The sequence below is a fragment of the Rattus rattus genome, chromosome 3, assembly GCF_011064425.1.
Source record: "Rattus rattus isolate New Zealand chromosome 3, Rrattus_CSIRO_v1, whole genome shotgun sequence".
NCBI classification, from domain to species: Eukaryota; Metazoa; Chordata; class Mammalia; order Rodentia; family Muridae; genus Rattus; species Rattus rattus.
The window spans coordinates 218,195,095-218,218,992 of NC_046156.1; the positions used below are offsets into that span (position 1 = coordinate 218,195,095).

General features: G+C 38.5%; 1 protein-coding gene and 1 pseudogene across 1 annotated transcript in view; both read right to left on the bottom strand.

The window, feature by feature from the left end:
* Kiaa0825 (KIAA0825 ortholog) overlaps positions 1 to 23,898 on the bottom strand; it is a 383,014-nt gene that overhangs the window by 321,591 nt on the left and 37,525 nt on the right. The window contains exon 9 of the mRNA XM_032899100.1: positions 4,633 to 4,743. Within this exon, the coding sequence (XP_032754991.1) occupies positions 4,633 to 4,743 (111 nt within the window). The remainder of the gene's footprint in view (positions 1 to 4,632; positions 4,744 to 23,898) is intronic.
* LOC116897342 lies at positions 16,346 to 16,732 on the bottom strand (annotated as a pseudogene).

Consider the following 23,898-nt stretch of genomic DNA (forward strand, 5'->3'; position numbering starts at 1 on the left):
TAAATAAATAAAATATCCAATTAAAAAAAAGAATTGCAAGAAGAAACATTTTATGGAACAAAACTAACAAAAAAGAACTACATGATATCAGGGCATTGGGGGTATATACCTTTAATCCCAGCACTCAGGAGACAGAGGCAGGCAGAACTATTGAGTTCAAGGCTACAGAGTGAGTTCCAGGACATACAACCATACACAGAGAAACCCTGTTTCACAAGGTTAAACAAAACAAAAAGTTATATGAAGATATTCAATATCTCAGGGGCAGGTCTGCAGACATGATACAAAAAGAGACATAAAAGCTGTGACAAGAAAGGAAGGAGGAAATTGGTGGGATGTCCTAAGATGGGGGGAGTTGGCGATAGTACTTTGACCATGGTAGTCAAGTCAGTATCATGATTTAGTTTGCTGAGTTCTTGTGTTGAGGAGAGAAATTTTTGGTCCAATTTTCCTTAACCACCTCTTCCATTACTTGTATTGCATAGAAACATAGCTAACATGGAGAAAGTTTGTGAAATATGTTTATCAAAGAAATGACTATATCTTGAATTAGATAAATATTTAACCAGCATCACATAGTTAGGCCAGGAATTCTTTAATATATTTAGGCTGGGAGATGAACTATATAAACACGAACAGTATTTTCTTAAGTACGAGCACAGCAGAACACAAGCTCTGCAGCTGAGTAGTGACCAGCCTGGTGTCAGAATGTGGTGTCCTCAGAGAATACAATGAGCAGGAGAAATCAGTGCTCTGTTTATTCACGATGACTGTGCAGCTCATGTTCAGAGTGCACTTGTGACCTACTTAGCAAAGGAAGACTTGAAAATTACTTGGAGGTTTTCAAATAGTTTAATGAAGATTCAAGTTTAGGAAACATAAAAGAGCATTAGAAGAAAACAGTACAAATTACTATGATGGCTAATCTTGGTTGTCAACTTGACCACATCTGGAATCAAGTAAAACCCGAGCATCTCGCACACCTGTAATGAATTACTCTTCACTGCATTATTTAAGGTGGGAAGCCCCATCCTAAATTGAGGCCATATCTTCTCAAAACGGTTTACATAAAAAATGGCACAGAAAAAGGAAACTTTTGCTCTTTGCCTGCTTTCTTTCCCTTACAGGAACCTTATAGACCAGTTTATTTTCTTTCAGCATTTTGATTGTTTGGGTTTTCTTGTTTTGTTTTTTTTTCTCTTTTCTAACTTCTACCCTACATTTAATTAAGTATATTTAATATTTTTGAAAGCTAACTCAAATCTTTCCTGAAAAGTACAACATGAATAAATGCCATATTCATTAAGATGCTGGACTGGCAAAATGGCTCAGCAAGGAACGGCGCTTGCCGCCAAGACTGATTGCATGTTTAATCTCCGGAGCCCATGGAAAGGAGGAGGGAGACAATGAACTCTACAAATTGTCTGACTTCCAAAAGGAATCTGTGACCTGTCCATTCCCTTCCAATAATAAAAAAACAAGCAAATAAATAAAAGAAAATTTAATTACTATGAAGTTTCATCAAATTAGCTATTTCAGTGACTTCTTTCCTACGTTTTCTCAATTCTTTAAATAAACTCTCTTATGAGATAAAACTAACTTGTTTTCTTTTGTTATCATCTAACTCGTATTTTCCAAAACATTTTTGATGCAGTACAGTGTTTTCAAGAAGTATTTGGAGTAAAAGAGAAGAGATTGTTGGCTTAGTAAGGAAAGTGGATTGAAAAAGAGCAACTTTTCAGGCCGCATATTGCTGGTCTAAGACCCCCTCCCCCATTGCCATGCCTGTAAATGTAAACCAATAATGATTTCTTTTGAAATCAATTTTTGATGCCTAGATTATATCACTATTCTAACATGTTGAGCTGTTAGGCACAAGCATCAAATCTTTCTCAGCACATCATATGGCCCCAGCAGAAGACAGTTGTCAGAATAGCAGGCATCCAGTGGGAAGCAGGGAAAGGGTGACTATATCATACTCTTCATGGAAATTCAGACCAAAGGTGTTCCACAAGAAGAAAGCACAGAAAAAAGGTCTAAAGTAGAGAATGATCAACAAAGACAAGTTAACAATTGCCAAGCCTTAATCATGCATAAGGACAGTGAGGTAACTAGAGGAGAGAAAAATGATGGGTGTTTGGCAAACAGGGTACAAGGGGTACAAAACAAACTACCTTAGGGTTCTGGGGAAGAAGGGCACACAATGAAACCTGTTCTACACATGTTTAATAATAGTAAAATGAACAAAGTTCATTACAATGATTTGCAGAAGAAGCCTGGCTTTGAGAGGATTTTTGAGACAATGTTTACTGGCCATGCAAAATAAAGACTTAGAATAGGCAAAATAAAGAACTCAAACAGTTCTGTCTTTTAGGATTTATGAACAATGCTTGTGTATGGTTATCTAAGCAAGGGGGAGGAAGGACAATCCACTATCACAGTAGATAACTCAAGAATGTGGACAGCTGGACATAAAATGCTGGACAAAGGGCTAACACTCAGCCATAAATATGGACGTATGATAATTTTGACAGAGGTTGTAAATCCACCCATTAGAACAAAGAACAATCAGAGAAAGCAGGCATGCTTCTTGCTTTCATAATTTTTTATCTTAATGAAGTAAAATTGTACTCATAAGAAATCTTGAGGACAGATTAAAAACAAAATCATGTGTAAAATCCCACCAGAGATAAAAACTAAAATGCCTCCTTGGCCTTAACCCTCTGGTATCTGATGGGATTTTGTTTTATTTGTATTTTTTTCTTCAATGCTCTATGTATGATGGAATTTGTATAGCCCAGTGCTTCTCCATGGTATCCAGCCTCCTAGTAACCATTGCTTACTAGAAAACAAGACTTGCCTTATCCAGATTTTAAGGCACCTATCAATTACCTCAAATCCCCCTTGGATACAAACACTGTAAACCAGTGTGTGAGGAGCAAAGCAGAGTGGAGAAACCAAAGGACACTTTAGCGGTAAATAACAGGAAGACAGCTAGGAGGAATTCTGCAGATGTACACACTAACATCCACTCTGATGGAAAGGTGAAGGTGTTTTTGCCAAGACTAACTCAAGTGGAATAGGATTGACTGGCTTGTGGACCTCATCGCCATCTTCTTTTTCTTCAGAAATTGCTACCTGCATCAGACAACATCTTTCCCTTTGCGAAGTGCTTTCTACCCAATAAGGGTTCACAGAGGCCAAGAGGTGAGAGGTGTGAAGCACTACGCATATTGCTTCAAATGGAGCTGGCTTGAATAACCCAATTAACTACAAATCATCATGATTTATAATTGTCATAGATCTTTAAAAATCAATCGTTTTATTGATTCTTTACTAGCCTATTATTATAGCTATCCTGTAAGTGATTTTTTCTAATAGTAGTATAGAGCATTAATTTTCCATTTTCTCTTATAAACAATACTTTAATAAATATTTTATACATAAAACTTTGCTATCATCTCCACTTTATTCCTAAAAATGAATTTCTAGAAGTGGATTTCCAAAGACATTTTTAAGGTTTCAGAATAGGCTATTAACATGGTCCCAGAAAGCTGGCACCAGACACCGTATTATACTGGGGATGAACAAGGGAACTCAGAAGCAAATCATTCAGTTGGAGTGATAGATTGTTTATTAACAGAAGCAGGAAGAAAGAAACTTCTTGTTTCATTTATACTTGAGTATAGAAAAAAAGACACTAAATATGAAAATTAACTATTTGAAAGGTAAAGTCATTTCTGTGATAACTTCCCTAGTTGAGCTGAACTAAGCAGAGCTGAGAGTAAAAATATTATGGAGTCTCACCCAATGGGGGATGGGTGGCTCCAAAGAGAAAAATGTGTGAATATGAAATGTGAACTCAGGGAGATGGTGACAGGATGCATAGTACCTGCACAGGTCAAGCCAAATAGGTCCTAGCACTGAGGGAGGCAGGTAGACACAGGACCCCACCCCTAACCAATGTGCAACAGTTCATAGTGTATTTCAAACATACATCAAGACTGCCGTGAGATCAATATAATCTCCTTTAGCTATTCATGATTTTTTATTCTCAGATACAAAGGGAAGGCATTTGTCCAATGATATATTCTTCAAAGAATCAAACTGCCATGCTATATAATGCCACAAAATGTCATCAGATTTTTTGGAAGTACATTTTACATTGTGAATGCTTTTTCTGACTTTTAAGTGTTGTTAATTAAATAATAAAAATGAAAGATCTTATTCATAATTACAAAAGTTACTCCTCTCAACTTCTAACTGATTCTAACTGATTCTGAGTTAAGCTAAATTAACAATATAGTTTTGCTGTCTATACCACATAATTAGCTGCCAAACTGTTAAATCCCCAGTCGTAGATCAAGAATAAATTTTTAAATAGCTAGGTAATTAGCTTCAATAGAAGGAAGTTCTCAAAATCTACCTTTTCTATTACATAACTTAAATTATGATTAGAAAAATGATTACGAGTACTGTGGCTTCAATTTGGGTGCTTAAAAATTGTGGAATTATCCACTTCCTCAGTTATTGTCAAATTCTTTTTGTGAGACTCCATCACACCCATGAAGCAAATCTGTAAAATTTGTAAAAGAATCACAGAATTAGAGTGTGGAATTTGGAAGCTCCTACCTGAGGAGAGAAGGATGGAACTGTGATATGCATGAAATCCAGTGTAATGGCTGATTAAACAATGGAGTGAAGGCATATGAAGCTGACTCGTCCCTACCATCCTGAAAAGTCCTGAGGAAACAAAAGTAATTATTTTAGAATATGCAGGAAACATCAACTATGAAGAACACTGAAATAATTTTGGAAATTAAATCAGTTTTCACAAGCCAATTTATTTTTATATAATATTGTGTCATTTTATTGAGGAAAATTCATCCACCAAAACAACAGAAACACACACACACACACACACACACACACACACACACACACACAAACCAACAATTAATATCGTAATGAACCATTGTAGAAAAATCCCTACATAGAGGAAGGTATAGTTATGTCATTATTATTTAATTTTAGAAATTCACATTAAGAAATTTGTCAAAGATAAATGTCCACATAAAGTACAAGGAGTACAATCTATGTCTCTTACAACTAATATTCTTGTTTTTCATACAGTTTTAATCAACCTACCCTCAGTGAGTGCTAATATTTGTAATATTTGCTCCTCTAAATGATCACCTAAACAAGTAAGTCCACTGAAATGGCAATATCAGTGGACAAGCCGGCGCGTAAGGTAGAACCTGGTTAAAATAGAACACAACTTTGTTGTGAAAAAAAGCCATTTCTATTGCCTCACACCACTATCTTGCATTTCGTATTGTCATATTTCCTATATTTGACTTTTCTCTCCCCTCATAGTCTTGCAGAAATGGGTTATCTTCGAATAAATCTATTTGGAGATTTTTTTTTGACATTCACTATATCATCATCTCCTTAAACCTATTTTGCTTTAGCTTCACAAAATTTCAGATCAGAGAAAAATTCCCCAAATAATTGTCCAAGTCAGTTACATATACTCGTTCAATGCAATCCACAGAGGGAATGAAAAGACAGAGGCTAGCTCAGAACCAGAGTGTACTTTTCCAAGGGGTCTCTCTTTCATACCAGCAATGAGAGATCCCTAAAGAATTTACCCCCCCCACACTCCTACTGGTCCCTCCATATAAAGCTCTTCCCTCACTCCTTCCCCCTTTCCTCTGAGAAGGGGCAGAAAACCTGTGGGTATCACCCCACCCTGGCACAAGTCACTGCAGGACCAGGTGCATCCTCTCCCACTTGGGCCAGACAAAGCAGTTCAGTTAAGACAATGGACCCACAGGCAGGCAACAGGGCAGCCCTTGTTCTAGTTGTTGGAGGAACTCTACGAAGACTGACCTGCACATCTTCTACATATTTGTAGGGGACATAGTTCCAGTCTGTGCTTGTTTGTTGATTGGTGGTTTTGGTCCCTGGGGAGCCCCCAAAAATTCAGGATAGTTGACTATATTGGTCTTCCTGTGGAGTTCCTCTCCCTTCCAGATCTCTCAATCTTTCTCCAAACTCTTCCACAAATATCCCCGAGACCCACAGTCAAACACTGGATGGAGCTCATGGAATATTGGAGTTTCACATCTTATAACAGAGTTCCATAGGAATAAGGGATGTAAATTGGTAGGGGATTAAGGATAACTGTAATGATACAGTACTAGATCAATGAGAAGAGCCTAAACTAGGAGACAAGGATAATAATCCCTAATTCAATAGAAAGAGTAATAGTCAGCCTTTAATGACAAGGGCTTTAAGGTGGCATGAGGGTGATGATAGGAGAGAGGTGTGAGTGTAATGGAAACAGAAATTTCACTTAAGTTTAGTCACAGAGGTCCACGGACATTTGAAATATAACTAAAGGGAGACACAGTAGGAATTTGAGTTTCCTGGTCCAGTATATACAAACAAAGTCTGATTTGAAGATATCCATGTGGAAGTCATCACACAAGAGTGGATGAATTTGCCCACTGAAAGAGTGTGAGATGAAAAGATAGCCAAAGACAGATCTTTGGACTAGTATTTAAAGCGTGACATGAGAAAAATAAGTAGCAAAACAAAACTGCAAAGAAAAAAGAAAATTAGAGAGAAGGCAAAGATCCAGGAGGAAATTATATTAGGGAGGCCTGGTAAGAAGATGGCTAATAATGTTCACAGATGCAGAGAAGGGTAAACAGAAGAGACTACAGGAGTTAGTCATAGCATGCATATGAATGCCATTGTCCTTGTCTGTTTAGCTGGATGGAGGAAGAAATGAAACTGCAGTGATTGAGACAGTGGTAGGACACACAGTAAATGGATTTGAATGCAAGCACAACAACAGTAGAGGAAAAAGGCTTCTAATATGGGAGAAAGTCAGAGGCACTAGGCATTAGGTAGAAGTTATTGTTATCGTTCAAAGACCAAGGCCACAGAGTGATACATAAAATTTATCAGGAGAATAGTTGAAAAGATGCTCTCTAGCTGAGAAAAGAGACACAATGATCAAAGGAATATCATGAGATATAGGGGTAAATTGGGATGAAAATGTTTATTAAGAAGGGATGAGGAAAAACCTTCCACCTGTAATTCATCATGCCTGCAGGATGTGCTGGGATTGGAGGCAAGTGTAGTCATCATCAGAGAGACATCATCCAGCAACTGATGGGAGTAGATGCAGAGTCCCACAGCCAAATAGTGGGTCGAGGTCAGGGAGTTCTGTGGAGGAAGGGGAGGAAAGATTGGAGGGGCCAGAGGGTTGGACAAAGACACGACAAGAATATGGCCAACAGAAGCAACTGATCAGGATTCAAGCAGGCTCACAGAGATCAGGAAGCCTGTATGGATCGCCCCTATATACTCTACATGTGTTATGATTGTGTATCTTGGTGTTCTTGTGGGACTCCTAAGAGTGGGAGCAGTGTCTGTCTGTGAATCTTTTGCCTACCTGCGTTTGGGATCCTGTTCTACCTACTGAATTGCCTTGTCCAGCCTTGATTTGAGAATATGTGAGTGGTCTTATTGTGTAGCTTGTTATGCCATACTTGGTTGATGTTCTTGGAAGACCTGCACTTTTTGAAGGGGAGGTGATACAGGGGTAGGTCCAGAAGAAAGGAGAGGTGGAGGGGTGTAGGGACAAGGGGGGGGTAGGTGAAACTATAGCCAGGATGTAATATTTGAGATGATGGTGGTGATGATGATGATGAAGAAGAGAAGAAGAAGAAGAAGAAGAAGAAGAAGAAGAAGAAGAAGAAGAAGAAGAAGAAGAAGAAGAAGAAGAAGAAGAAGAAGAAGAAGAAGAAGAAGAAGAAGAAGAAGAAGAAGAAGAAGAAGAAGAAGAAGAAGAAGAAGAAGAAGAAGAAGAAGAAGAAGAAGAAGAAGAAGAAGAAGAAGAAGGAGAAGAAGAAGAAGAAGAAGAAGAAGAAGAAGAAGAAGAAGAAGAAGAAGAAGAAGAAGAAGAAGAAGAAGAAGAAGAAGAAGAAAAAGAAGAAAAGAATGTATGTATGTGGACTAAGGACCTATCCTAGTGGTGGAGTAGTTGCATAAAAACCCAAACCCTGGGAAGTTCCCTGGATCAGAATAAAATGGGAGAGGGTAAAACAAATGCATAGTGACTTACATTTTCTCAGAGAGGTATAAGAATTCTAAGAAAACAGAATGAGGCAAGGCCAAAGAGTTGATCAAAGTTGAGAACAAGTGAAGGAGGAGGTACTCAGTAGTGTTAAATACTGTAGTACTCAGCAGGTACAGAAAGATGTAGGTGATGGGTAGTTGTGGGTCACAGTGTTGTTATAGACCAGCTGAATTGAGACATGCAACAGCAATGAGCTAGGAAGAAGGTATTGTTTAAGGAGATAGAAAATGCAGTTAAGACTTGTAAAAAAAAAAAAAAAGCCAGTGTCAAAGGAAGTGACAGAGCAGAATAAAGGGCTGATGAGGAATCAGGCATGAACACCACAGCTTAAGCATCCCTCTTCTCTTTGCTTTGGAGCCCTGTGCATACATCACTATTCATTCAGAATGAAAGCATGCCTCATGGAGAATGCCCTCTTCTTATGGCCAGTTGAGCCTATACCATATCTATCTATCTATCTATCTATCTATCTATCTATCTATCTATCTATCTATCTATCTATCTATCTATCTATCTATCTCTATATCTATCTATATATAGATATAATGTGAGCATTTAATTCCACAGCAAGAGCCCAAATTAGTTTCATTGTTCTGGAGAGTATAAGTGGGTGAAAATTGGTCTGCAAGCTCAATGGGAGGAAGAGATTATGAACTTTCTATTAGTAGATAACCTCTAATGACATTTCATTATATAGATAGATATATAGATATAGATATAGACATAGATATAGATATTTGTTTTCTTTACAAGTATTCTCTGGCCAATCTGCCTAAGATATATCTCTTGTCACTGTCTCTTTATGATCCTATTTCTCTTTGTTTCTTCCTAGCATTTAATTCTACCTTCAATCATTCTACATTTATTCACCTTTTCTTTCTTTCATTTTTATGTAATCTTTTTATTTAATCTTCAGTGACCTAGGAGAGGGTAGCTGAGGTTGTTTGGGAGCATTAAGTGTTATATGTAGGGGAAATGGACCACAGTTTGGATCCTGTATAGACATTATTAACTAAATAATTAATTAATTAATTTTGGCAACTTATTTAACCTTCATTTTCCAATTTGTAGGATAGAGATATTACAATGTGGATTCTGGGAGCTTAATGCTTATCAAGTACAGTGTTTCAGTGTCAAAGCATTTTCTGAAAATGCAAGGCATGAGAAAGACCCCAAGATGCCATGAAAAAACTAAGGCCCACAAACATCTCAAAACTGCTGTGAAATTCCTAGTAGTCTAAATAATTACCCACTTGCAATTTATCATCAACAGCAGAAAAAATAATCACAGGATCTAATAATAGAGTGATAATTAACTGTTGTCAAATTTTCTTAGATTAAAAACCAAAAAAAACAGTATTTGGCTAGATGTTTCTGTCAGGATCTCACAGATTCTTGGGCCTGGCAGAAGTAAGGTTATTTAACTATACAGGATGTCATGGCAGATGTTTATGGTCTCAGAGGGGATGTGATCAGTGTGAGCATTTAATTCCACAGCAAGAGCCCAAATTAGTTTCATTATTCTGGAGAGTATAAGTGGGTGAAAATTGGTCTGCAAGCTCAATGGGAGGAAGAGATTATGAACTTTCTATTAGTAGATAACCTCTAATGACATTTCAGTATACAGCTAAAACTGATGATACTCTGGATAATTGATATCAGAGCATAAAATACTACCCTAAAATATAGAAAGTCATATCTTCTCCAAAACATAATTTCTTTAATTCTCTCATATATTACATCTAGAACACAAGTTCCCCTCTCCTCCCCTCCTAGCACTTGCCCCCCCCAAATCCACTCCTCCTCCATTTCTATTCAGAAAAGGTCAGGCCTCCCACAGATATCAATTAAACATGGTCTACACGTTGTAATAAGACTAGGTACCTCTGCTGTATTAAGGCTGGTCAAGGCAACCCAGGAGGAAGAAAAGGATTCTAAAGTCAGATGAAAGAGTACAGCCAGCCCCCACGTCCACTGTTAGAGTCCCACAGGAACCAAGCTACACAACTGTAATGTATATGTCCACACCTGGTCAGACCATCCAGGCTCCCTGACTGTACTGACTCGGGGAGCCCCTGTGAGCCCAGGGTAGTTGGTTCTATGGTGCATCTTTTGTGTTCCTGACACCCCCAACCCCCCCACACACACAGACACACACACACACACACACAGACACACACACACACAGACACACAGACACACACACACACACACACACATTCTGCATTCTTGAAATCCTTCGTCTCTTCCATAAAAATTGCTAAGTGATTTCAGTTTGAGGAAGAATACACATCTTCTCTGTAGATTATCAGAATGTAAACAGCTTTGCTTGGGGGCATAAACGTGCCTTGTCCATTTCCAGCATGAGGCCAGGACGCACTCTCCTTCACATCACACTGCCTTTACCCTGGCCAAGCCATCACCCTGGACACTCTAGCCTAGGTTCATTTTCTTTTGCTTCTTTGATTCTCATGCATGTTACTCTCTTACCAGTTTTTATCTTTCCCAACAAATAGACTTGCTCTGGAGCTTATGCAACTGGGATAAAAATAAATCCAAGGCAGCCCAGAAGTGAGAACAACCAAAGGCTAAAAAGACTTAGCTGGATTTATGCTTGGCTTGTGTCACTTGGAATCTGGCTGAAGGCTCAGCAGAGAGGTTCTCAGAATATGATGTTAACAGAGTGTACCTCCAGGAAGGGATTAAGGCGTCTCAAAAGAGAGTGCTCTAGGAAGGTGAAGGTGTCAGGTCAGTCTTTTGTGTATATCCCAGTGCCTGGGATATTAGGCATGTTCAATTAAAAATATCCATGAAAAAAACACAATCTTGAAACTAGAATTAGGTTGAAACTGTGTGATAACATAAGCTACTAAAGACATGGGCCTTTCTGATGCTCCGACAATCACAAGCAACCACAAATAAATAGACACCATCCAATCCAACACTTAAGATTTAAATAGAATTCACATCACTGCTTTACTCTTTCTTGTTAACTGCCATTTGTAAGTTTGAGGCCAGCCTAGTAAGATTTTGTCTCAAGAGGAAAAGAAAAAAAAAAAAAAAAACCAAGCCAGAGGTGGGGGCTGTCACCTTCCATCCCAGTGAGAAGGGGGCAGAGGAAGTGGATCATAGAGTCTGAACCCAGCCTGGTCTACTTAATGAGTTCAAGGACAGCCAGGCTTATCCAGAGAAATCATGTCTTGGAGAAAAACCAAACCAAACCAACCAACCAAGCAATAAAAGCATGTTTTCTCTGGGACATATGATGTTTAAAGGTAAGTGTCAAAGTAAGACACTTAAAGTCAAAGGTATTTGCCTCTACTGCTTTGGCCACTGGCTTGCATTTCTCAAATGAAAAATAGTACTCTGATGTTAAAAAAAAAAAAGATGACTGTAAGTTAGAAAATGACTAGCAAAATGCAGAGTCCACATTGGGTCAAGGGTAGAGAAACGGGATAAGTAGAAGTTGCCAGACCATGTGCTTAAAAGGACAGGAAGATGAATTTTTGTTTTTGTGTAAAGAGCAAGCTGAAAGGGCAGGCTGAACATAGGACATCTGCTGAGAAGAGAGGGCAGACTGAAACCCAAGGGCAGCAAAGCCAGCAAATGAGAGTTCACCATACAGGCTGTCTCCAAAACTAACGCCCAGACATTTCCTACGACCACATACAAGGCTATTAGATTTTTAAAAATGATACTTCAAGTAATACTGAGACAGAGGCATACAAATGGATCTACATGTTGAACAAACTAGCCAGGGTAAGAAATGTGTTTTGGGGAATAATTTTGCATTGTCAAATACTTTTCTCCCAAATTTTAAATATTTCTTTTTATTTTTTTTAACATTCCAGATTTTATTCCCCTCCCGGTCCACCCTCTGACATTTCCACATCCCTTACCCCCTCCCAAAACCCCTGTTTCCACGAGGATATTTCCTCCTACACCCTACCCCCCCAGACCTCTAAACTTTCTGGGGACTCCAGTCTCTTGAGGATTAGGTCAATCTTCTCTGACTGAATCCTGACACTTCAGTCCTTTGCTGTATATGTGTTGAGGGCCTCATCAGAGATGGTGTATGCTGCCTGGTTGGTGATTCATTGTCTGAGAGATCTCGGGGATCCAGGTTAATTGAGACTGCTGGTCCTCCTACAGGGTTGCCCTCCTCAGCTTCCTCCAGCTTTTCTCTAATTCAACCACAGAGGTCAGCAGCTTCTGTTCACTGGTTGGGTGCACATATCTGTATCATCCTTTTTCAGCTCTTTGTTGGGTCTTTCGGAGGGCAGTCATGATAGGTCCTTTTTGTGAGCACTCCATAGCCTCAGTAATGATTTCAGGTCTTGGGGCCACCCCTTGAGCTGGATCCCACTTTGGAACTGTTGTTGGACCTTCTTTTCCTCAGGCTCTTCTCCATTCCCATCCCTGCAGTCTTTTCACACAGGAAAAATTATGGGTCAGAGTTTTGACTGTGGGATAGCAACCCCATTCCTCATTTGATGCCCTGTCTTTTTGCTGGGGATGGGCTCTATAAGTTCCCTCTCCCCACTGTAGGGCATTCCATCTAGGGTCCCTCCTTTTGAATCCTCAGTCTCTTACCTCCCAGGTCTCTGGTACACTCTGAAGGGTCCTCTTAACCTCCTACCTCTTGAACTTGCCTGTTTCCATTCTTTCTGCTGGCTCTCAGGTATTCATTCCTATTTCTGCACCCAATACCAGATCATGTTCCTCTCTCTCCCTACCTGTTCCCTTTCCTTCCCAGGTTCTTCCTTGCATCCCCTCTTGTGGTGGCGTTCTTCTCCCTCCCAATTAGGACTGAGGCGTCCTCACTTGGGCCCTTCAGCTTGTTGAACTTTTTGAGTTCTATGGACTGTATCTTAGGTATTCTGTACTCTTTCTTTGGATAATATCCACTTATTAATGAGTACATACCCTGCATGTCCTTTTTTTTCTGAGTTACCACACTCAGAATATTTTCTAGTTTCATCCATTTGTCTGCAAAACTCAGGATGTCCTTGTTCTTAATAGCTTAATAGTATTCCATTGTGTAAATGAACCCCATTTTCTGTATCCATTCTTTTGCTGTGGGACATCTGGGCTGTTTCCAGCTTCTGGCTATCACAAATAAAGCTTCTGTCTACCTAGTGGAACATGTGCCATTGTGGCATGGTGGGGCATCTTTTGGATATATTTCCAAGAGTGGCATTTCTGAGTCTTTAGGTAGATATATTTCCAATTTTTAGAGGAACCTCCATACTGATTTCCAGAGTGGTTGTTACCAGTTTGCAGTCTCCACCACAATGAAGTGTTCCTCTTTCTGCACATCCTGGCTAACAAGTGCTGTCACCTAAGGTTTGTGATCTTAGCCATTCTGTTTGGTGTAAGGTGGAGTCTCAGGGTCGTTTTGATTTGCATTTCTCTGATCCTAAGGACTTTGACCATCTCTTGAGGTGCTTCTCAGACACTCAAGATTCCTCTGTAGTGAGCTCTCAGTTTCCTTCTATACCACATTTTTTATGTTGTTTGTTGTTTTGGTGGTTAGTTTCTTGAGTTCTTTATATATTTTTGATATTAATCCTCAATCAGATGTTGGGTTAGTGAAGATTTTTTTCCCCAATCTGTAGGTTGCCTATTTGTCTTATTGAGTATGTCCTTAAGTCATAGTCACAGACTCACAGAAGCTTTGCAGTTTCAAGAGGTCCTATTTATCAATTCTTGATCTTAGAGTGTGGGACATTGGAATTCTCTTTAGGAAATTTCCCCCTGTGCCAATCAGTTCAAGGCTCTTTCCCAAATTCTCTTCTACTAGATTCAGTGCATCTGGTTTTATGTTGAGGTCCTTGATCCACTTGGACTTGAGCTTTGTGCACAGTGACAAATATGGGTCTAGTTTCATTTTTTTCCATACAGCCAGATAGACCAGCACCATTTATTGAAGATGATTTTTTTCAATTATATAATTATATATTTTTGGCTTCTATGACAAAGAACAAGTGTGCATGTGTGCTTTTATTTCTGGGTCTTCAATTCTATTTTCACTGATCAACCTGTCTCTGTACCAATACCGTGCATTTTTTGTTTGTTTGTTTGTTTTGTTTTGTTTTTTTATCACTTGCTTTGTAGTAGAGCCTGAGATCAGGGTTGGTGATTCCCCGAGCCGTTATTTTATTGTTAAGAATTGTTTTCGCTATTCTGGCATTTTTGCCCTTCCAGATGAATTTTGAGAATTCCTTTTTCCAGGTCTTTGAAGAATGGTGCTGGGGTTTTGATGTGCATTGCATTGAATCTGCAATTGCCTTTGGGAGGATGGCCATTTTTATTATGTTAATTCTGCCAATCCATGAGCCTGGGAGATCACTCCATTTCTGAGATCTTTGATTTCTTTTTTGAGAGACTTAGAGTTATTAGCATATAGATCTTTCACTTGCTTTGATAGTTACTCCAAGATATTTGATATTATTTGTGAATATTGTGAAGGATGTTGTTTCCCTAATTTTTTTTTTTTTTTTGAATTTTTTTTTATTAACTTGAGTATTTCTTATATACATTTCGAGTGTTATTCCCTTTCCCGGTTTCCGGGCAAACATCCCCCTAGCCCCACCCCTCCCCTTCTGATGGGTGTTCCCCTCCCCATCCTCCCCCCATTGCCGCCCTCCCCCCAACAATCTAGTTCACTGGGGGTTCAGTCTTAGCAGGACCCAGGGCTTCCCCTTACACTGGTGCTCATACTAGGATATTCATTGCTACCTATGAGGTCAGAGTCCAGGGTCAGTCCATGTATAGTCTTTAGGTAGTGGCTTAGTCTCTGGAAGCTCTGGTTGCTTGGCATTGTTATACATATGGGGTCTCGAGCCCCTTCAAGCTCTTCCAGTTCTTTCTCTGATTCCTTCAACAGGGGGTCCTATTCTCAGTTCAGTGGTTTGCTGCTGGCATTCGCCTCTGTATTTGCTGTATTCTGGCTGTGTCTCTCAGGAGCGATCCCATCCGGCTCCTGTCGGCCTGCACTTCTTTGCTTCATCCATCTTGTCTAATTGGATGGCTGTATATGTATGGGCCACATGTGGGGCAGGCTCTGAATGGGTGTTCCTTCTGTGTCTGTTTTAATCTTTGCCTCTCTATTCCCTGCCAAGGGTATTCTTGTTCCCCTTTTAAAGAAGGAGTGAAGCATTCACATTTTGATCATCTGTCTTGAGTTTCATTTGTTCTAGGCATCTATGTTTCCCTAATTTCTTTTGCAGCTTGTTTATCATGTGTATAAAGGAAGGCTACTGATTTATTTGAGTTAATTTTATATCCGACCACTTTGCTGAAGTTGTTTATCAGCTGGAGAAGTTCTCTGTTAGAATTTTTGGTATTGGTTATGTATACTATCATATTATCTGCAAATAGTGATACCTTTATTTCTTCTTTGTCAATTTGTATCCCCTTGGTCTCTTTTTTGTTCTTTTAATTGTTCTAGCTAGCACTTTGAGAACTATATTGAATAGATATGGGGAGAGCAGGCAGCCTTGTCTTGTCCCTGACTTTAGTGGGATTGCTTCAAGTATCTCTCCATTTAATTTGATATTGGTTGTTGGTCTGCAGTAAATTGCTTTTATTAAATTTAGGTATGGGTCATGAATTCCTGATCTCTCCAACAGTTTTAACATCAAGGGGTGTTGTATTTTGTCTAATGCTTTTTCTGCATCTAAAAAGATGATCATAGGATTTTTTCTTCTTTGTGTTTTTTATATAGTGGATGATGTTAATAGATTTTGTATATTGAACCAACCATGTATTCCTGGGATGAAGCCTACTTGATTATAGTGAATGATGGTTTTAATATGTTTCCAGATTTGGCTAGCAAAAATTTTATTGAGTATTTTTGCATCAAAATTCATAAGCGAGATTGGTCTGAAGTTCTCTTTTTTGGTTAAGTCCTTGTGTGGTTTAGGTATCAGAGTAATTATGGCTTTATGGAATGAATTAGGTAGTGTTCCTTCTGTTTCAATTTTATGGAATAGTTTGAACAATATCGATATCAGGTCTTCTTTGAAGGTCTGGTAGAATTCTGAGCTAAATCCATCTGGCCCTGGACTGTTTATGGTTGGGAGGTTTTTTGGTTTTTGGTTTTTTTTTTTTTTTTTTTTTTTTGCTTTTGTTTGTTTTTTGTTGTTGTTGTTGTCAGTTTTGGACTTTATTGTCATTGTCGTCGTCTCAGGCCTTGATTGCGCACTTGTGCAATGGGTACAGCCGCTCCTTCCGCTGCTGCTTCTTGGTCTTTGGCTTCTCTTCATGCTTAGTGAGCCAGCGGCGCATGGCTCTCGTCTTCTTGGGTCACAGGTCCAGGGGCTTGTACTTCTTTCCCTTGTAGAATTTCCTGAGGTTTTCCTTTTGAGTCCGATTAATGACAGTGAGGACACGGGCGATGGATTTGTGTACGACTTGTATCTTGGAGAGCTTGGACGCGGCGCCGCCTGTCACTTTGGCCACGCGAAGCTGGGACAGTTCCACCTTCAGATCATCCAGTTGTTTCAACAGCTCCTCCTTCTTCTTGCCCCGCAGGTCCCGATCCTTAATCTTGGCCATTGCTGCGTTGTTCACGGATGAGGCTGCCTGGTTCGAGGTGTTGGGAGGTTTTTAATGACTTCTATTTCCTTATGGTATATAAGTCTGCTTAGATAGTTTACCTGCTCTTGATTTAAATTTGATATGTGATATCTGACTAGAAAACCATCCATTTCATATAGATTTTACAGTTTTGTTGAGTGGCTTTTGTAGTAAGATCTGATAATTTAAAAAGAAAATTTCCTCCATTTCTTTTGTTATGTCTTCCTTTTCATTTTTGATTTTGGTAATTGGAATACTGCCTCTGAGCCATTTAGTTAGTTTGGCTAGGGGTTTATCTATCTTGTTGACTCAAAGAACCAGCTTTTAGTTTTTTTGATTCTTTTTTTTTTTAATTTTTTTTTTCTATTCTTTTTTTCGGAGCTGAGGACCAAACCCAGGGTCTTGCACTTGCTAAGCAAGCACTCTACCACTGAGCCAAATCCCCAACCCCATTTTTTTGATTCTTTATATTGTTCTCTTAGTTTCTATTTGGTTGATTTTGGCCCTGAGTTTGACTATGTCCTGCTGTCTACTCCTCTTGAGTGAGTTTGCTTCTTTTCTTCTAGAGCTCTCAGGTGTGCTGTTTATTTCCTCTTGTAAGATCTCTCCAGTTTCTTTACTGGCGAACTTAGTGTTATGAATTTTCCTCTTACCACTGCTTTCACTGTTTCCCATAAGTTTGGGTATGAGGTATCAACTGTTTCATTAAATTCCAGGAGGTCATTAATTTCTTTCTTCCCTGACCAAGTTATCATTGAGTAGAAAGTTGTTCAGTTTCCATGTGTATGATTCCTTTTTGCTGTTATTAAAGACCAGCTTTAGGCCATGATGGTCTGATGCATGGAATTATTTCAATCTTTTTGTATCCATTAAGGATTGTTTTGTAACCAATTATATGGTCGATTTTGGAGCAGGAACCATGAGGTGCTGAGAAGAAGGTATATTCTTTTGTTTTAAGGTGAAATGTTCTGTAAATACCTGTTAAATCCATTTGTTTCATAGCCTCTATTATCTTCACTGTGTCTCTGTCTAGTTTCTGTTTCAATGACCTGTCCATTGGTGAGAGTGGGGTTTTCAGGTCTCCCACTATTATTGTGTGGTGTTCAATATGTGGTTTTAACATTTGTAAGGTTTCTTTTATGAATGTGGATGCCCTTTAATTTGGGACATAGATGTTCATAATTGAGCCTTTATCTTTGTGAATTTTTTCCTTTGATAAATATGAAGTTTCTTTCTTGATAAATTTGCTTGAAAATCTATTTTATTGGAAATTAGAATGGCTTCTTTCTTGGAACCATTTGCTTGGTTTTTTCCCCAGCCTCTAACTCTGAAGTAATGTCTGTCTTTGTGACTAGGTATGTTTCTTGCATGCAGCAAAATGCTGGATCCTGCTTGCATATGCTGTTTGTTAGTCTTTGTCTTTTTATTGGGGAATTGAGTTCATTGACATTGAGAGATACTAAAGACAGATTTTTTTTTTTGTTATAGATAGCATTATGTGTATGAGATTCTCTCCTTTTGTTTTTTTTTAAGATGATTAATATCTTGTTTTTTCTTTGTTGTATGTACCCTCCTTTAGTTGGAGATTTCCTTCTAGGATCCTTGGTAGGCTGGATTGGTAGGTTGATGCTGTTTGAATTTATTTTTGTCCCGGGATATTTTGGTTTCTCCATCTAGGTTGATTGAGAGTTTTGCTAGGTATAATAGCCTGGGCTGGAATTTGTGTTCTCCTGGAGTCTGTAGGCTCTTCTGACTTTCATAATCTCTGTTGAGAAGTCTGGTGTAATTCTGATAGGTCTACCTTTGTATGTTACTTGGCCCTCTCCCTTGCAGCTTTCTTTTAATATTCTTTCTTTGTTTTGTACAACTATTGTTTTGATTATTATGTGACAAGAACATTTTCTTTTCTGTTTCCATTTCTTTGGTGTTCCTTAGGCTTCCTGCACCTTTATGGCCATCTCATTCATTAGGTTGGAGAAGTTTTCTTCTGTAATTTTGTTGACATTTTCAGATCCTTTGTGCTGGGAATCTTCATTCTCCTCTAGTGCAATTATTCGTAGAGTTGTTTTTTTCATTGTGTCCTGAATTTCCTAGAGTTTTGGATTAGGAGTATTTTATGTTTTGAATTTTTTTGATAGTTGTGTCGATCTCTTCTATGGTATCTTCTACACCCGAGATTCTCTCTTCTATCTCTTGTATTCTGTTGGTGATACTTGCATCTCTAATTCCAGACCTCTTTCTCAGATTTTCCATTTCCATGTTGGCCTCCATTTGTGTTTTCTTTATTGTTTCTACTTCCATTTTTAGGTCTTTGACCGCTTTATGCAATTCTTTCACCTGTTTGTGTTTCCTGTATTTCTGTAAGGGATTTATTGGTTTCCTCTTTAAGGGCTTCTACCTGTTTACCAGTGTTTTCCTGAATTTTTCTTTCAGTGAGTTATGTGTATCCTCCTTAAAGGACTCTATCAACTTCATGAGATAGGATTGTAGGTCAGTTTTCTGATTTTCAGGTGTGTTGGTGCATTCAGAGCTTGCTGTGGAGGTAGAACTGGTTTCTGATGATGCCCATGTATTTTGACTTCTGTTGCTTATGGTCTTGTGCTTGCCTCTCGCCATCTGGTTATCCCTGGCATTTGTTGGCTTCGGTGACTCTGTCTGGATTCTGCCTCTTTTGTCCCTGGATTGCTACAGGTCTCCTAGTAGGCCCATGGCCCTGGCTATAGCAGACCTTCTGTGGGTCTTTCCAACTGGAGGGTTTTCAGAGGGGCATAGAAGCTGCCGATTTTTTTGCCCTGGCTGCAGCAGATCTCCTGGGAGGCTTTCAGACTGTTGGGTGTTCAGAGGAGCAGTCAAGTTGTTGTCCTGTGTGAAGGTGTTCTCTAAGGGGTGGGGCAGGCGGTGCTACAGACTGGGTTTTCTGTTTCCTGTGTGCAGCAAACTCCAGGGAGGCTTTCCATCTGTCTTTTGGATTAGTTGCCCTGCATGACACAGAACCCCCGGGAGGTCTTCAGACTGTGGTTTTGGTTGCCCAGTTTCCCTGTGTTTCCAGGAACTCCTGAGATGCCTTCAAGCTGTGGTGTCCTGAGTGCAGTGGATGTCCTGGGAAGATTGTGGCTGTGATGTCAGATGCCCTGAGTGCAGCTGATCTCTTGGGATGCTCAAGATGTGCTATCAAATGCTGTGAGTGTAGAGAATCTTCTGGGCTGCCTCAGGGTATGGTGTCTTCTGGGCTGCAGACTAACTAGCAGTCTGTCCCAGCAGAAAGGACTGGGTGAAAGGGGAGTGGTATTCTGCAGGCAGGAATTGTAGGGGGAGATGGGTCCCTGAGTCCTCTCCCAGCAGCAGCTCTGGGACTTCGGGAGGGTGCTTACCAAATGCTCTGAGTGCAGTACATCTTCTGGATTGCCTCAGGGTATGATGTCTTCCGGGGAGCAGAGTAGCTAACAGTCTCTTCCAGAATAAAGGACTGGGTGGAAGGGGCCTATTTTAAATTTTTTTTTTTTTTTGGTTTTTTTTTTCGGAGCTGGGGACCAAACCCAGGGCCTTGCGCTTCCTAGGCAAGCGCTCTCCCACTGAGCTAAATCCCCAACCCCAATATTTTTATTTCTTGTTTAATACTTTTTTCCTTTCTAAGATAAGTTCTTGCTATGTAGCACAGGCAAACAAAAACCCTGAAACACTCTTGGCTTAGCCTTAGGCATGTGGAGTTATGCCAGGCTAACCTAGATTCATGTTAGCAGCGTTATCGAGATATATAATTCAATTATAACAACATATACAGGCAACTAACCATTTCTTTCACATGCAAGAAAGGCTTTGCCCACATATCCATTTGTGTCTCATTCTACTCTCTTCTTAACCACTAGTGATCCCTGATAGACTCTATCTACAGATCTGCCTATGCTTCATGCTTCTAATGTAGGGATGTCTATCTGTTTGTACACAGCATAATGCTTTTGTGTTCAAAATATTGTAGAATAATATTTCTTTCTATGTTTTTGCTGACCTTTTTTTGTCTGTTTATGGGTGTGAGGGTTGTTTCTACTTTGTGTTAGTGAGAAAAGTGCTGTCATGCTACTCCCATACAATTTATATTTATATTTTTTTATTTATTATGTGTATATGTGTTCTCATTGCTGGGTCATGAGATTATATGCTTAACATTGCACATGAGTATATGTTGTACCCAACATTTTAAACAATTGCCAGTTTTTCAAATTGTGTCATTCATTCTTCAGATATGGATATGTTTTCCTTGTAGTAATATCCTACTATGGGGGACTGTGAAATAGTTAGGACAATACATATTGACTAAGATCATAATCTAAAAGGACCAAACACTAGCATGGTTTTTAGAAATATGGGTACTGCTGTAGTAAGTAGTACTCTGGGATTCAGTGACTCAAAAGCCATATGAGTCATCTCAAATGAACTCCAACATGAATCTGCTATTCTTTAGCTTAGTGTGGGACATTCTTTCCTGTTTCTTACGATACTAGTCTTTGACTGGCATATCAACACTTCTACTGAAATGCCATTCCTTTATCTTATTAAATGCTGAGACTGCCAACTTACATCAACTTTTTACAATTAGGAAATTTGGCATATCAAAATATTTTGGATAAGTAGAATTTAATTCTAACATTCAGAATTTATCAATCTTTCCTAAAATTACTTGAGGATAACTTAATAGCTCACTGTTGTGATCCTTGCACATAATCATGGCACTTAAGAAGGCAATGGTGTTTTGTTTTTGTTCTAACAGAAATCAAGTTCATTTGTCTAAATTCTTGGAATAAACACTTTTAGTTTGGGACAATAGGGGTTTAGGAACTGATCTCAAATGCTCCTGTGCACTTGTGTGTCATACCTCCAGCCCCTTTGGGAACTAATTTTTGACTTGTTATACAAACTAAAACAAATAGTCTACAAGTAAACTTCAGTGTAGAGAGCCATATGTGTGAATGTGTGTATGTGAGAGAGTATGCTTATGCATAACCACCTCCACAAAGGAACAACCAACAAGCAGTGTAGAAAATTCATAGGTGTTTTATGTTTCAGCAGATCTTTTCCCTGCAGGCCAAATGTAAAGTGTGCTTTTCACAACATTCTACCAGAAATTCATGAGGGGAAGTTTAGAAAAGAGCACACATTTTTATTAGGTTTCATTCTTCCTGAAAAGATTTTAAAAATCATATGTTCTTGCCCTGGGATTTAGTGATGCTACACTAGGCTTAGAATGAACACACTTCCAGCTTATCTGTGAGAAGCACTTGAAACAAAGGCAGTTCCCTTCTTACCACGCATGACATGTATGCCAAGAAACAATGGAAGGTACATGCATGCCAAGAGACAATGGCAGGTACAATTCAAATAAATTCAATACTATCAACCTCTTATCATTACTTTCCTTTCCTAAGTCTTGAAAGCATATGGATTAATTTTTATTGTGAGTTAGAGACAAAGCCTTTTTAGAATGTTAATAATCTGACAACTTCTTATCTAAGCTGTGTAAAGCAGCTCAAAAGCCAATAGGGTTTTATAGAACACACATGTCTCCCTCCTTGGCGAAGAAGACACTGCCTTAAAGATTTCCCTTGTCACAAAAATCAAAATACATTTTAAAGGTCTGATTTATATTCTAGTTAACCAACAAAAACTGAATCAACATGAAAAGATAAACATCGTGAATATTTTTGCACTGAGAACTATCAAAAACATGAGGATGCATTTAGATTTTTGCTCATCCACAAAAGGGGCATAGGCCTATGTTCTAAAATAAGAAAAACTAGAGGCAGTGTTTAGAAAAGCATATTCCATAATCCTTGTTGAAATTAGCAATTTAAATTTGCTGTATGAGGTTACAAATGCACAAATCACAGAGATTTGAGAACTTACATAGTTTAAATGTAAAAGAAGGCCATAGGTTGAAAATAATGACTGTGTGTTTCAGTATTATAACTAAAATATGCAATCCGTGATCATAATTTATTTGTTTTACAAATGCATTTGGGGGCTATATTCTTTCAATTCATCTGTGACAAACCATGAAATTTAATATTGCTTCACCATGACGAATCCATGAAATTTGTCAACTTTGTTCCTGGTTTTCACAAGGCTTTTTTCTGAGATGAACTGACCCATTGAACTGAGAACACAACAAGTTTCTCATCTATGGTAAATCAGTTTATTTCACTAGGATTTATTAGGGACTTCAAATTTAAACTTTTTATATTATAAGCCGTTTATATATAATCTCAACCTTATGGTGGTTTACTCACTGTTCTTCTGCTCTCTAAAAGAGTTCTCTGCTTCCAAAACAAGTTCTCAGCTTGTTTTGTAAGAAGAAAGAATCTTCTAGCAATGGCTCTACTTCAAGCTGAAGTAGGGAGACTGAAAACGAAGTTGTTAATTATTCTTAGACTGTAGATCATGTAAGTCTGAGAATACATTCAGAATAAAAATGTGCACATCAGTCTAATCAAAAAAAATTCTGCTTAATTTTTAACCTAAGTAAAAAATTATGGAAACTTTTACTATTCAATAAAGTAAGAATATATGATATAGTCTTTTATTATAGAAAGAAACATTGGAGAGGTATTTTTAATTTCACTTTAAATGGATATGAAAAATCATGTTAAAGAAGTAGTGATTTTGTTGGTTGTGTACACTCTAGAAATTTGTTCCCTAAAGTCTGCGCATAAGGTCTATCCAAAGTTTATGATATTATCCAAAGAATCATGCTAACTTGCAATTAAAAGTAGATTGAAATTTTTATATTTTTACTAACTTTATTTTGTAAGAAAAATATTTTATTTTTCCAATACAAACACCTATCTGCTTATACTTACCATTATTATTTATTACAGTCTATGCCAGATCTATTGAAAATTTGAGGCCATTAAATCCCTTTCAGATTTGAGCACATTTAGATTTAAAAAATATTTATTAAAATTAGATCCAACTATAATATATAAAAAATGAAAACTACTGAGGCCCAGTTCCAGGGGATCTGACAACTACTGGACTCACAGGACCAGCACCCATCTGTGTACAATATATATACATAATTAAAAATGAGTCTTTAAAAAGTTAAAAGGTATTTTACACACATACACACACACACACACACACACACACACACACACACACACACACAC